At 57.3% G+C, this 13,175-nt stretch overlaps 1 protein-coding gene across 1 annotated transcript in view; it reads right to left on the bottom strand.

Moving 5' to 3' along the window:
• Ncor2 (nuclear receptor corepressor 2) overlaps positions 1–13,175 on the bottom strand; it is a 125,663-nt gene that overhangs the window by 40,153 nt on the left and 72,335 nt on the right. The window contains exons 15-17 of the mRNA XM_051162146.1: positions 12,255–12,427; positions 10,339–10,401; positions 497–639 (exon numbers count right to left, since the gene is read on the bottom strand). Of these exons, the coding sequence (XP_051018103.1) occupies positions 497–639; positions 10,339–10,401; positions 12,255–12,427 (379 nt within the window). The remainder of the gene's footprint in view (positions 1–496; positions 640–10,338; positions 10,402–12,254; positions 12,428–13,175) is intronic.

Here is a 13,175-nt window from a genome sequence, read left to right as displayed (position 1 = left end):
TATTGAGTGCAGGCGCCCACTTAGGTGGCTAAAGAGCTACTCCAGGCCTCGGTTTCCCCAGTTCTAAAATGGTGATGACCACAGTGTGTCCAAGATGAGAGAGAGGAAGATAGTGGGAAGGCGGCCTGGTGGCTTCCCAAGGCCCTCCTGGGTGTAGAAGAGGTCCTCACGAATACACCTCACAGCTTTCAATGTGGGATGTGTCTGGTCCCCAAGGCCTCCCATGGCCTCTGATTCTCGGGATCCTCCTTCTCTTTCACTGTAGCCCTGATACCTGAAAGGGCAGCCAGGCAGAAGCCGAGCAGCTCACTCAGGGCCCTTTGGCCTCTGGATCGCCAATCCAGAGTGTTGAAGACGACGGTGGATTCCTGGCTGAGTCAGGCCTCAGCCCACCCACACCGCCCATGTGGGTGCCGGGCAGCCAGGGGCCACGTGAGGGCGGCGGTGGGAGGCCTGGCTGGCTGTGCACGGTCCCCAGGGGGCCCAGCAGACTCACCATCTTTAGCTTGTGCTGCTGGAGAATCTCATCCAGGTTCTGCCTCTTCTTGTAGTTGAAGTAGAAGTTCTTACACTGGGACACGGTCTTGGAGCCCACCATGCGGGCGATGGCCGACCAGTTCCTCCCGTGCTCCAGGAGGCCTGCAGGTGGAGGGCAGGTGAGGGCTCAGGCCAGTCCGAGACCGACGGGCACAGCCGGTGACAGGCATGGCCCCGAAGTGAGGCCACAGTTAAGATTCTAGGGAGCAGAACACAGGCCTCCCCCTCTCCCTCCTCCCCTCCCCAGTTGGGCGGGAGCTGTTGTGACCTAGCCCTGACACTGCACAGCTGCAGTGAGGCCTCAGGAGAGCAAGCCTGTTTTCCGGTCTCACCACAGGTGAAGGGGGGAAAAAGCTGTGGAGGAGTAGAGGTCGGGAGTAGGGCTAAGCTGGGGAAGGGGGCAGGGTGAGCTCTCGCCAGACTCGGGGGGGGGGCGGGGGGGGAGGCCCACCTGGCCTGGATGGGCTCAGCAGCTATGGGTGGATCTGTCTCCAAGTCACAGCTTGAGACCACATGGTGGGAGAAACTCCAGATTTGCGGCCCCCCACTCCAAGCCCACCAAAGCCACAGACCTCGCTATTCACAAGCTCTGAGTCCCGCCCCCCCTGGAGTGGCGCGACACAGTTCAACTCTGAGGCCACGAGCCCTGGGCTACAAGGCTGTGGACCCTCTATTCACACCTCACCAACCTTCAATGGACCCCAGCGTCCCAGAGGCAAAGCTGGCCACTTTCCTATGGCAGTGGCAGAACCAGGCCCTGGGGTGGGGGTTAGGAGGCTGGATAGTGCCAGAACGGAGCTTCAAAGGCACTGGTAATAACGCTAAGAGATTTCCCATCACTGAACTTCAAGTCATTTTCCTCTACATATGTCAAAGCTGTAACTGCAATTGCTGGAGAGGGACGGAGAGGGATGGGGAGGGGAGGGCCTCCCTACCCCCTACCCACGCCCTCCCTCCCTCCCTCACACCCTCATTCAAACACCAGTTGGTGGCTTCCTACAAACAAAGGAAACAACAGAACCCCAACTCGCCAGCAAGTGACCCCCTAGGTCTACACAGCTTTGAATCTGAGTCTGTCTGGCCTCGCCCCCACACCCTGGTCAAGACTCAGATGGTGACAGTTTCCCACCCACCTCACCCAGCTCTGAAGTGGGTCTGAAGCCCCAGCTTTCCACCGTAGCAGCCTCAGGGGCCCCATGGTTCAGGGAGGTTGTTGGACAGTCAGGCCACCTGCTGGCCTGCAGTGACCACAAGAGCCACGTGGCTCCATTGCTGCTTCTCAGGGATCCTCAAGGACAGGAGGCAGGGAAGGCCAGGGCTCAGGATCAAGTTAACTCAGCCCCTGACCTTTCCCTCCACCCGCGCCAGCAGCAGCTGCCACTTCCAGAACCTGGCGGCCGGGGCTGCGGTTATTTATATTTCCCGAGCATGGGCCAAGAGGGCCCAGCAAACACGTCAGGCCGAGGGATCGCAGGCCTCCGGAACCCCAAGGCAGGTCTCCATTTGGAACTGTTGGGGGTGGGGTGACGGAGAAACTCGGGCGGGGGGGAGGTGGCCTGATCCTGGGGAGCAGACATTTCCAAATTCAGTTAAATCAACAAGGAGTAGGGGCAGCTGAGTCCCTTAACTATCTCAGCCTATAGAAGTGAGGAACTGACAGGGTGGTGGGATGACGCTCAGCTGTTCCCGAACACATGTGGTCACTGAAGAAGAGCACTGGGCAGAGCTATCGGAGAGCCCTTCCCAGAGAACCCTGGGAAGACACCGGCTTCCTAGGCTCTTGTTCTAAGAATCACACTTTGGGGCTCTGAGCACGGGAGCATTTTGTGTCCCATGGTGTGGAGACAGCTGCCCTGTCCACCCCAGGGAGCCCCTCTGAGAATACCCCAGCCAAGCCTGGAGCCCAGAGAATGCAGCCTCCTTCCAGGAGGTCTTGGCTGCACCTTAGAAAGGCAAAAAAGGGCATTAGGGAAAGGGGGGGGGGCATGGCCATGGGTCCAAAGCCCCAAGTCTCCCCCACCATCACACTTGCAGCCCAAAGTCCCAACCCCACCTTCCAGTACCATCCCCAGCTGGGGGCCACTCACATCCTCTCATCTGCGTCTCCCCCTCGGCCAAGTTTTCCGGAAACATCCGGCTGGAAGGATGCTCCAGGGATTGGAGCAGTGGCCGCGAGGCTCCTTAGGGCTCTGGCTGGTATCCTCTGACTGAAGCTCTGTTCACATCCCCAGGAGCAGAGGGCAAGAGCAGGCACTGGGGGCGGAGCTGCTTGCCACCCCACAGACCCAGGACTCCTCCAGCCGCTGCCTCGGGGAGCAGAGCAGTGCCCTTCCCGCTTGCGGGGGGAGGCGAAGGCGACGACAGCGGGAAGTTGTCAGTTCTGTGTGCCGGGTTTCTCTGTGCCAGGCGTCACCAGTGCGCACGCGGCGTCCGCGGTTCTTCTAGGCACCAGTGTTCTCAGGGAGGACACTTGGGGAGGGTGCTGGCTGCGAGCCCCCAGACCCACCAAGCCACATGAAATCCAACAGCCTTGGGCAGGTCAGGACCGGGCAGCTGTGTCCCTATGCAGCTGGGCTGTGGGACCCACGGGCTCCGCTCAGCTCTTCTTGCTGCCTGACCCAGCGAGCCGCGTCAGGACTGAATGTGACCTCCAGACGCAGCGGGCGGGGGCGGGCGGGGGCCGGGCACAGGCCCAGGTTCGGCTGGGCGGGCCAACTGGCACAGGCTCCCTCCCTCTCTCCCTATCCGTGGCAGCGTCAGCAGCGGTAAGAACAGACTGAGGGATCCAGAAAAACAGAGCTCCCACCCCCGGCAGGCAGGGAGCAAGCAGTCTCTTCCGCCTGCCCGCCCGCCAGCCCTCCCCGCCAGCCAGCCAGCCGGTTCCACCTGCGGTCGCACCCCCCTCCCTTCCTCACAGGCCCCCAACGCCTGGACCAGCCAGCCTCCCAGTGGTCTGTGGGTGGCCAGGGCTGGTTAGCTTTCTATGGAGTGAGGGATGGGGGAAGGGCTAGGGGCTCCCAGAGGGCTGACCTAAGGGTCTGGTGACCCTGGCTACCTACTACACCCTGTCTTCTCTGATAGCACCTGCTGCAAGGTCCCAATGGCTCCCGGGAGACTAAGACAACCAAGCTGCCTGCTAGAGCAGCATCCGGTCAGGCTGACTTCCAGGACCAACTCTTTCTTTGGCCCTTGCCCTTCCACTTTGTTCTAGAAGCCCAGAAGACAGGGACAGACAGGTTTGGAACTTCCCTGTATCGTGGGGCCAGCTGGTGGAGAGATCCCAATACTGCTGAGAACCCAGGTCTTTCCCACAGAATCCCACTGTGCTCCACTGGGGGGCGGAGGGGGCCACAGCATTCCAAAGGGGGCCTATGCGAGCACATTGCCTGTGAAAATGTCAGGGTGTTCCTGGAAGGAAAACCAAAAACCCAGAGGCTGAAGAGCCCCAGAGAACAGACAGCTCTACTGCTCCGAAGCCTGAGAAGGGCCCAGGATATTTGCATCTGCCCAAGAAGCATTCTGGGCCCTGCCTCTGGTCCTGGGGGACATGGGGAATGGGGAGTGGCATTTCATCTCCACAGCATCTATGCCCTGAGTGAGACCAGCACCTCTGTTGCACCCATCCACAACTGCTGTCCTTCCACACAAGGTGCTCAGGGCTATGAGAGGCGCTCAAAAATGAACAAGGTTCTAGACACCCAAGTCTCTGAGCCTGGGAGCCAGGAAGGTCCCATGAGTGTCTGTCCCTGGTGAGGTTAATCCTGGGGACCCCTGAGTTGGCTGAAGCACTCCCAACACTGGGAGCATTTGCCCCACATGCTCAGTGTAACTGTTTGGCCAGCCTGCCTTGCGGTCTTGGGTTCCCCCACCCCACTAATTTCTAAGGAAGGAATTTCAGAGGCAGCTACTTAGGAAGTGAAATTGGCCAAGACAGGAAGTCAAGGCAGGGGGCCTGAGTCAGGGCTAAAGGAGCCCAGTCACCACAGAGAGGAGGAGGAAACGGTGGCCAAGGTGACCCTTTCCCCATGTGCTACCTGGGATCCACCAAGTCTCCAGTGGCTCTGGGGCCCAACTCCCTCCACAGGGGCCTGTGCTCAGCAAGTGTACAGACCTCTGACCTGGGACAGCACACTGGAGGACTCGCTCTCCCACAGACCGTGGCTCCCAGCTCCTCCCAGGAATAAGCTTAAGAGGGTACCCCCACGCCAACCTTACCCTCACAGAAGCTTTCTTAGACTCCCTTGAAAAACAAAACCTTCCCAGAGCAAGAAGTGCATCCTCCTTCCTGAAAAAATATTGAGTCTGTGCTGGACTCAAGGAATGTGTGGTCACTGAGCACCAGCAGCCCAGAGACTACAGTGTGCCATGTGGGATGACCTCACCCTTGAACCTGCCCCAGCTGCCTTCTCACCTCACATTTTGGACCTCAGCACTAGTACCTGCTAATCATGGGTACCAGGGCCGTACTCCATACATGGGAGACACCTGTGAGACAAAGTCAATAGGACGCAACCCAAGGCCAAGCGTCCATCGGCAGAGCCACAGAGAGCCTGGTCTGCAGGGTCAGGCCCTGTCCCCAGAGCCTTGGTTGGCTACACTTGCTGAGGCAATACTCCTCCACCATGCCACTTTCTCATGGGCAAATCAGAAACAAGGTGTGCATAGGAACACAAGGTCACAAGCGAGGGTCATTCAGTACCTGTCCCTCCCCAGCAAGGAGGCGGATGCTGGTCTGGAGTGAGGGAGGTCTACAGTTAGGGCATCAATGAGAGACGAGAGTCCAGAGCCAGTCCCATGCCTGCCTATACCTGAGTCCATACAGGAGCCTTGCTTTCTCCCTTAGAGCCATCACAACACAAGAGGCCAAGGACCTCTCAGACACACTCCTCCAGGGCTGTCTCCATCCTGCCTATGGAGATCTCCATGCTCACACATCATCTCCTCACTTGGACGGCGCCTGGCTCTGCCCTCGTGGCCCTTGAACTCAGCATACTAGCCTCTGGCTGAGCATACAACCCGGTTGGCCAGGCGACTTTACTGCTGTGCACAGGACTCCCCAGGAGGCACACAGTGCATTCTTGGAAAGGTCAGCGTGGCCTGGCAATGGGGACAGCATGAACTCTTGACAGCACAGTGGCTGAGCACCACCCCACCAGGCCTAGGTTCTCAACCATGAAAAGGATGAGACCAGACCACATCACTGCCAGGTAGGGCTCTCAAGGGAGGGTGTGTCTCCTGAGCAGAGCTAGCATGGACCTCTGCCCTCCACTGCCTGCCCTGGGGACAGCATCCAGTGCTCCTAGTGGAAGTTGAGTGGGGGGGGGGGGGGGGCGCGCACCCCAGGGTCAAAATTCCTTAGGGGTCAAGCTAACCTCTCAGGGAACTTGAGGCCACTGGCCCAGCCCTATAGGCCCCTCCCTCCCACCGTGGCCCATGTCCTAAGGCAGGCAGGAGGCCAGGTCCCTGGGTAGACCCAGTTCCTAAGGAGGCAGCTTCCTGCTCCGACTCAGGCCTCACCCAGCATGAGCCCCCGAGAGCAGCCTAGCCCCGTAAACATGTGCGTGCGCACGCACGCACCACATACAGAGAGGTTTTGGACCATCAGGTCGCCAGAATCCAACTCCAAGTCCCCTCCGTCCTCTAAATAATGGCCAAACTCAGAAACTCCACCATTGTAAGCAAAGCCACTGCGGCCTCTGCGTTCCTGCCTCTCACGTCCTCACTGTCTGGGTTTCTAATATGTTTCACTTGAGTGAGCTGTCCCTGACACAGGGCTATCTGCTCCACTAGCTGCCCTTCCCTTTCTTCCTTCATTACTTAGAAAACAGGAGCTCAGGGACCAACTGACTTAATCCCCTCACCTCTCAGTCCTGCTTTGCCACTAGAGGCCCTGGGTTTCCAATCCCAGATCCACCAGTTCACAGCTCTGTGGTCCTGGGCAGCCCATTCAACACCTTTGGGCCTCTGCCTCATTTGCATAACAGCCACTTGCCTTAAAGCAGGATGTCTTACTCCATATAGCGAGCTCGCCCCTCCACTCGTAGCTGAATAACTGCTTGGCAGGCCATGCCAGTACATCCCACTCACAGGGACACAGGCAAGGATCAGCCCCAAGCCGCAGGTACCCACTCAGGCCAGATTCCATAAGAGGCAGCCTTAGGACTCCAACCCAGCCTGCGTGCTGCCCTGCAGTCTGCCACCTGAGTGCCCGCTGGATGTATTTGGCTCCTTCCAACCTGATGGTAAACTTGGAAGGCAGACCTTCTTGCCTCTTTTTTTGGGGGCAGGGGCAGAGGGAGGCAATTGAAACTGAGGCAGAAATGAGAAGGCGGTCAGAGCAGGGAGCTGCAGAGGTGACAGGGCTGAACAAGGTGCCAAAATGGCTAAGGCATCAAGACTTCAAGGTCAGCTATTGACTGATTATTGACTATTGATCAAAAAAGCCACACGGATGTGGCTTAATTGGACAATATTCCCAACTAAAATTTTACATTCACCCGGAAGTTATGCACAGGGAAATGAACCCGTGGAAGCAACAAAGGAGCCAAACAGCTATTCTGCTGGCGTGGGCTGACTAAGAATGAGGCAGAGGCCTGGACTTCCTCAAGTTCAAGACCAGCCAAGGATACAAAGAGACCCTGCCTGAAAGAAAGAAAGAGGGGGTTGAGGAAATCCAGACACATAGGGGGAGGGGGCAGCCAGGTCATGAGAGGATGGACGTCAGCAGTGTGAGGTCACCACCTGAGGTGGGATGGGGTGCAGAACCTTCCCTGAAGCCTTGGAAGGAATGCTCCTTTGTACCTCTAGTCTCCTGAGCAAGGGAGAGAAAATTTTCCTATTATGCCAAAGTCAGTGACTAGTTATATAGATTAAGAAAGTGACTGGTCTGAGGTCACACACACAGGAAATCCAACTATGTTTCTCTTGAGGCTTGGCTTTTCTGCAGCTGTCCTTCACAGCTGGGCTACAGAGGATGCTCCAGTAGGATGCTTGGGGGACACCTGGCTGATTACCTGCCTGGGTTCCCTGAGGGCTCCTACCCAAGCCTGGGCCCAAAATGGGTGAGTACCATCTGCCTGAGACACAGCTTGGCTGGGGTCATTTTCCTCTCCAAGTTGTCAGCACTCTCTCAGCAGGGTGCTCTGGAACATTCTTAGCCTCTCACCCCCACAAGCAGTGGAAAAGGAGCTACCACGGGCTGCGCGCACCTGCCTCCCCGCCCCCGCCTCCGGAACAGCCATCAGCAGCCACTGCGAGCAGGCATAATTGTTCAGATTGCTGTAATTCACAGCAGCGGCCCGCGCCGGCGCTCACGGCGCTATTTCAAATGTCACTGAGCAGGGCCGGTGCACATGGGCTCCAGGATCACTGGGGATGAGCTCCCAGCCCTCCCTATAGGCCCTAACCTTGAGACAGTGGCATCAGGGCGCTCCATCCCAGTGGGTGAGTCATCCCACCTCCCTCCCACCTCCTGATCTGCCCTTCCAAAAAGGAGAGAGAGAGAGAGAGAGAGAGAGAAGCCTCCTGGTGTCAGCAACAAAACACTTGAGGGGCCACAAGCGCTTCGGGATATGGAAAGACGTGGGCACTTCCTGTGAGCGACTGCACAGTCGGAATGAGAGCCCAGGACCCACATGTGGATAAAAGCAAAGGGATCATCACATGATGTTCACAGAAGCATACACAGCTCAAGGTAGAGACAACCCACCACTGTCACCAGGTGAGCCCACAGGCAGTGAACCTGTGTGTGTGTTGGGGGGGGGGGGGATGGTGTGTCATACTCCATGTTTCATGGAGCTTTGCAGCCTTCACAGGTGCATGAGGAACCCTGAAAACAAGGCTAAGTGAGTGCAGCCAGGCGTGAGGAATCATTCCTGTAAGTGGTCAGGCCAGCCACAGACCGGAAGTCCATTAGCACTGCCTCGCCCTTGGACTGATGGGCAGGAAGGACCCATAATGGGTACAGGGTTCCCATCTGGGGTGTGGAGAGCAGCAGCACACCACCGTGGGGTGAATGCAGGTGTGTTTTTGAGGTTTTGTTTGTTTGAGACTGGCTCTCATGCAGCCCATGCTGGCTTCCCACTTGAGACTGAACCCACCCTTCATCCCGCCGCTGCCTCTATGTGCTGGGACGACAGGCGTGTGCCACCAGGCCCAGGTTAACAGACCGCTTTTCAATGGCTAAGTCCCTTATACACTCTTTGCGGAGATTAAACCATGGGAATCGGACCATTACATAAAGCCTCTTTAGAATTCATGCCACAAACCACAACGCAGACACACACAAAAAAAACAAAGAACGGACAACGCAATCCCTCTGGGGTGACTGCACAGTGCACCCAGCCGGCTGGAGACACAACCCTGAGCCCTGAGAACAGATTTCCCCACTGTCCTTTCTGAGCGCTGCTCTAGCCCCCCAGGCCAGGCCGACCCTTAGGTGGAGGAGGGCACAGGCCAGGAAAGACACATGGTCCTCCAGGTTGGTGGCTGCTCCTCAGGTGGTGTGGGACACTCCCACCGGGCCCATTAAACCCTCAGCAAACCTCACGAGAGAGTGAGTGGGCCGGAGTAGGTCCGAGGATGTAGTGCGGCAGGTTTGTTAGGGCTCCCAATAAAAGCCACTGGCTCCCACCATGCACACCGCAGCCTGGACACAGCAGCCACAGGGACAAGAGGACTAAGTTGGCTCCTGAGCTACAGGAGACCTACAACCTCAGCTCCTCGTGAATGATACTGGGCAGGAATGGGAGCTACAGCTCAAATAATCAGGGTAAAAGAGCCAGGGACTACCACTGCAGCGCCACATTTCAAGTGAGCAGGTGGCTTCATGTCTCTCAGAGAGTATGTGGGGGAAAGAACAGATGTTCACAGCTGCGAGCTCTGGGACCCTTGGTGAAAGCCATCCATCCTGAGACCCTTAATATGCCTGGCTTTAAATCCTTGCAGGCACCCCTATCTTAGGGATAAGTAAACTGAGGCTCAGAGATAGGTCACCGAGCTAGCAAGTGAAGGCCTCAGCCACATGCAAATGGGGATGTTATGATAATGTCACCAGGGCTACCAGGGCCCCAGGAGGCATCCCCTCAAAGTTCAGGTTCTACTGTCAGGACTCAGAGAGGTGCTGGGGTTAGGGGTTCCTGTCTAGCCAGCAGGGTGTGTGTGTGAGGTGTCAATCTCAGAGGGTGTGATGGCCTAGCCCAGTCTGTCACATCAATGTCACAAGGTCACCAACAGCCAGCAACTCCCTATTTGCAAATTCGGTCTTAGCCTTGTGATAGACAGCGCCTATGACAGTTCCCGGGAGTGGAACCCCAGGCACTGTGAACACACCACCAAACCCAGACACAAACTCCGAATGCTTGCAGAGCTCAAACCCGCACCCAGCATGGGGGCCTTTGAGACCCCATGTTAAGAGCCACACACTTATGTGAAAACAGGAAGCTCTACAGTGCCACGGACACAGCGGCCTGCCTCAATGGCCAGGGAGCTGCGACTCCACCAGGCACCTTGTCCACTGTCCTCAGGGCCCAGTGGTGCTAGCTACTCACGCATTCAACCCACGGGCTCCTGAGCCATCTCCACTTCAGGTACAGCCCACTAACTCGCAGAACAGACCCATTCTCTGGCAGGTCCAACCGAGGCTCTGGAGACTCCAACTGCAGGCCAGTTGTGCGAGCCGCTTTGCACGACAGACATTCCAGGACCCGGGGCAAGTCCAGGCACCCTGCACACCGTCACGCACGGCTCCAGGACCCGGGGCAAGTTCAGGCACCTTGCACACCGTCACGCACAGCTCCTTACCTTTCTTTGCTGTCTCCATCTCTTCTTCAGTCCAGCGAGAACTCTCGTTCATCTCCATGGAAGCTGAAAGACAGACACGGCAATTGGTAGGAGCCCCTAAGCAGAGACCTAATGCCAGCAACCCCTTCTCGCAGTGCCTGATGCTCATGCTGGGGGGCTGGGCCCTGTGCACAGCAGGCCCCCATACTCTCACATGCAGCCCCACAGCTCACTATGCTGTGAGGATCTGCTGCCTGACAAGGAAACTGAGGTGGCTAGGGACTGGGCCATTACACCTGGAAGGGGTGACCTAGCTAGGGGCATGGTCACAGTGTGAGGGAGGGATGATGGGCAGGGAACTACAGGTGGACAGGGGACCTGCTGTGCAGAGGAAGCCATTTCACGCCTCCTCTAGACCAGTGGTTCTCAACCTCTGGGTCACAACCTCCACAGGGGTTGCATATCAGATGTTTGCAGAATTAGTTATGAAATAGCAACAAAATATTTTTATTGGGCGTGGGGGGAGGGGCACCATAACATGAAGAACTGTACTGAAGGGTTGCAGGGTTAGGAAAGTCAAGAACTCCTGGTCTAGATGCTCACAGCCCTACTCCAATCATGACTGTCAAAATGGCTCTTCAGCATTTGCCCATGTCCCGTGAGTAACATCACCACAGCTGGGGACTCCTCTTGTACTGGTGACTGTTACTGTCTCCCTAGCATGTCCAAGGACAACAAAGACCCTCAGAAGGGGCAAAGTCAGGCACAGGTTGTGTAGAGGCGGCCTTGTTTGGACTATACACTACCCTCCAACAGCCCCCCTTGGGGCCTGACGAGAACTCAGCTATGGGTCCCTGACAGGGGAGTGTTGGGAACTGTGCCAGGCACAGTGTGGTCTATTCAAACTGAGGGACAGGGAGGCCAGCAAGGAGCTCAGGGCAGAAAGGGAACAGAGAGGATTGTGCCCATTCCTGCTGCCAAGCCCTGGCTGTCTCCTGGACAGAGTCCCTGGTCCTTCCAAGGGCACCCCCAAGGGAGGCTTTACATGCCATGGGTAGAAGATTCTAGAGCACTGAGAGAGGCTGAGGGTATGTTTTCTACCCTTCAGCCTAGCAGGCTATCCTACACATGAAGTGTGCCTTAAGGCTTCTCACAGTCCCTCGGGCATACTGCCACCAAGTGGCAGCTGACACACACCCACAAGAGCCACGTAGGATCTGTGGTCAGTGGGGCTGAGTTCAAATCCCAATTATATCAGTGACTCAGAGGTAAGCTATGCCGCCCCCCAGTAGCCCATACATAAAAGCCCAAGCCACTCCCATGAGGAGTAGGGGCCTAGTGCAGATCCAGGGAGCCCATAGCGGGGTCTGTGAGAAATAAAACAGGCTTCATATCGCTTCCTCTGGGAGGAGACCCAGGCAGCCAAGATCTACAGCACAGGATGAGTGAGCACTGCTGTCCCTAGAGGCTGCCCCTGGAACTGCAGCTCAGCTCACCCTCTTTTAACCACGAGAAGGTCGGATGGAACCCCTCTAAAACATAAAAGGAAACCAAGACCCACAAAGGTGCGACTGTCCTCCTAACAGGTTACTTCGCCCAGCTCATCACCACCCCAGGGAAATGGCCACATGGCTCAATCTTCTGATTTAAGACAACAAACGGGAGGTGGGTGGAGAACAGGCGGGTTTCACGGCCTTTTCTGAGTCCTGAGCTCCACCACCGTCTGGGTTCTAGGCTCCTGGAATCTCTTAGATACTCTTGTTAGGTGTAATGTCTCTGTGCACGTGTAGATGCCGAGGTAAAGAGAGAAAGCCCTGGGTGAGCTCAGTAGGCACACACTTGGCTGAACCCCAAATGCAGTGACCCAGGCCCTCAGCTATGGGCATTCACTCCAGTTTCAGGAACCCTAGCTCTCCCAGTGCCCAGCCCCTGCTCACCCAGCTCTGAACTCTGCTGCAGGGTGGTGGCCTCCTCGTGGTTGGCCTCATTGGCCATAGAGCGGGTGATGCGGCCTTTGCGGCGGCCTTGGCTGTTGGCAGTTTTGCGGCCTTTGGAGGCCACGGCCTCTTTCTCGTCATTGTCCTCCCCAGAAGTGTCATCTGTCTTTTCCCTGCACGGTCAGAGAAGGGAGACCAGGATGGGTCGGCTGAGGGTGGAAATCCCAAGACAACTGGAGGAGACCTCTGGGGCAGGAGAGAGGGACGAGGTGCTAGCTGCTGGCCAAAAGAGGGCGCTGTGGGCAGGCAGACCCCTCGAAGGGCAGCTGTGTGATCATCTGACCCACATGTCACCCGTGGGAACTCAAGGCATGCTCACCAGTGACACCACCAACCATGGAGTGGGGAACCCTACTAGAGGCCTTCGGGACTCTCTGCGGCCCCTTTTACCAGCCACAGAGGACTTAATTCTGGGCCTTTACAGAGCAATCTGCTCAGGGTGCCCAGGGCTGCATGCCTGGGGAATCGCAGCCCAGCCCAGCTGTGGGGGTGCACACGACATGGGGACCTGACTTCTCAGAAGCAACTGGGGCAGATTTATCACCTCTGTCACCCATTCAGCTTCCTGAAAGATGCTGGCTGGAGCCGTGGAGACGGGGAAGGGGGGCGGCTCTGATGTGCTCGGGGGGGGGGGGGGGGGGGGGGGGCACATCACAGGCACCTGCAGCCCCTCCACCCTATCCCACTGGCTTGGAGCTGTCGGGTGCCAGTGGGGGTGACTATGAAGATGGGGGCTGCCAGATGCTTGCATCCATGTTGCCCTCCGGAGGCTCTTCGGCCCACTCTCTCTCTCTCTCTCTCTCATGGACCTCAGGGGCCTTGAAGGGGAGGCAAGGCTGAGTGCCAAAGTGGCTGTCTGGA

Source organism: Acomys russatus, chromosome 19 (assembly GCF_903995435.1).
Source record: "Acomys russatus chromosome 19, mAcoRus1.1, whole genome shotgun sequence".
Taxonomy (NCBI): domain Eukaryota; kingdom Metazoa; phylum Chordata; class Mammalia; order Rodentia; family Muridae; genus Acomys; species Acomys russatus.
This window is presented reverse-complemented; position numbering and strand designations above follow the sequence as displayed.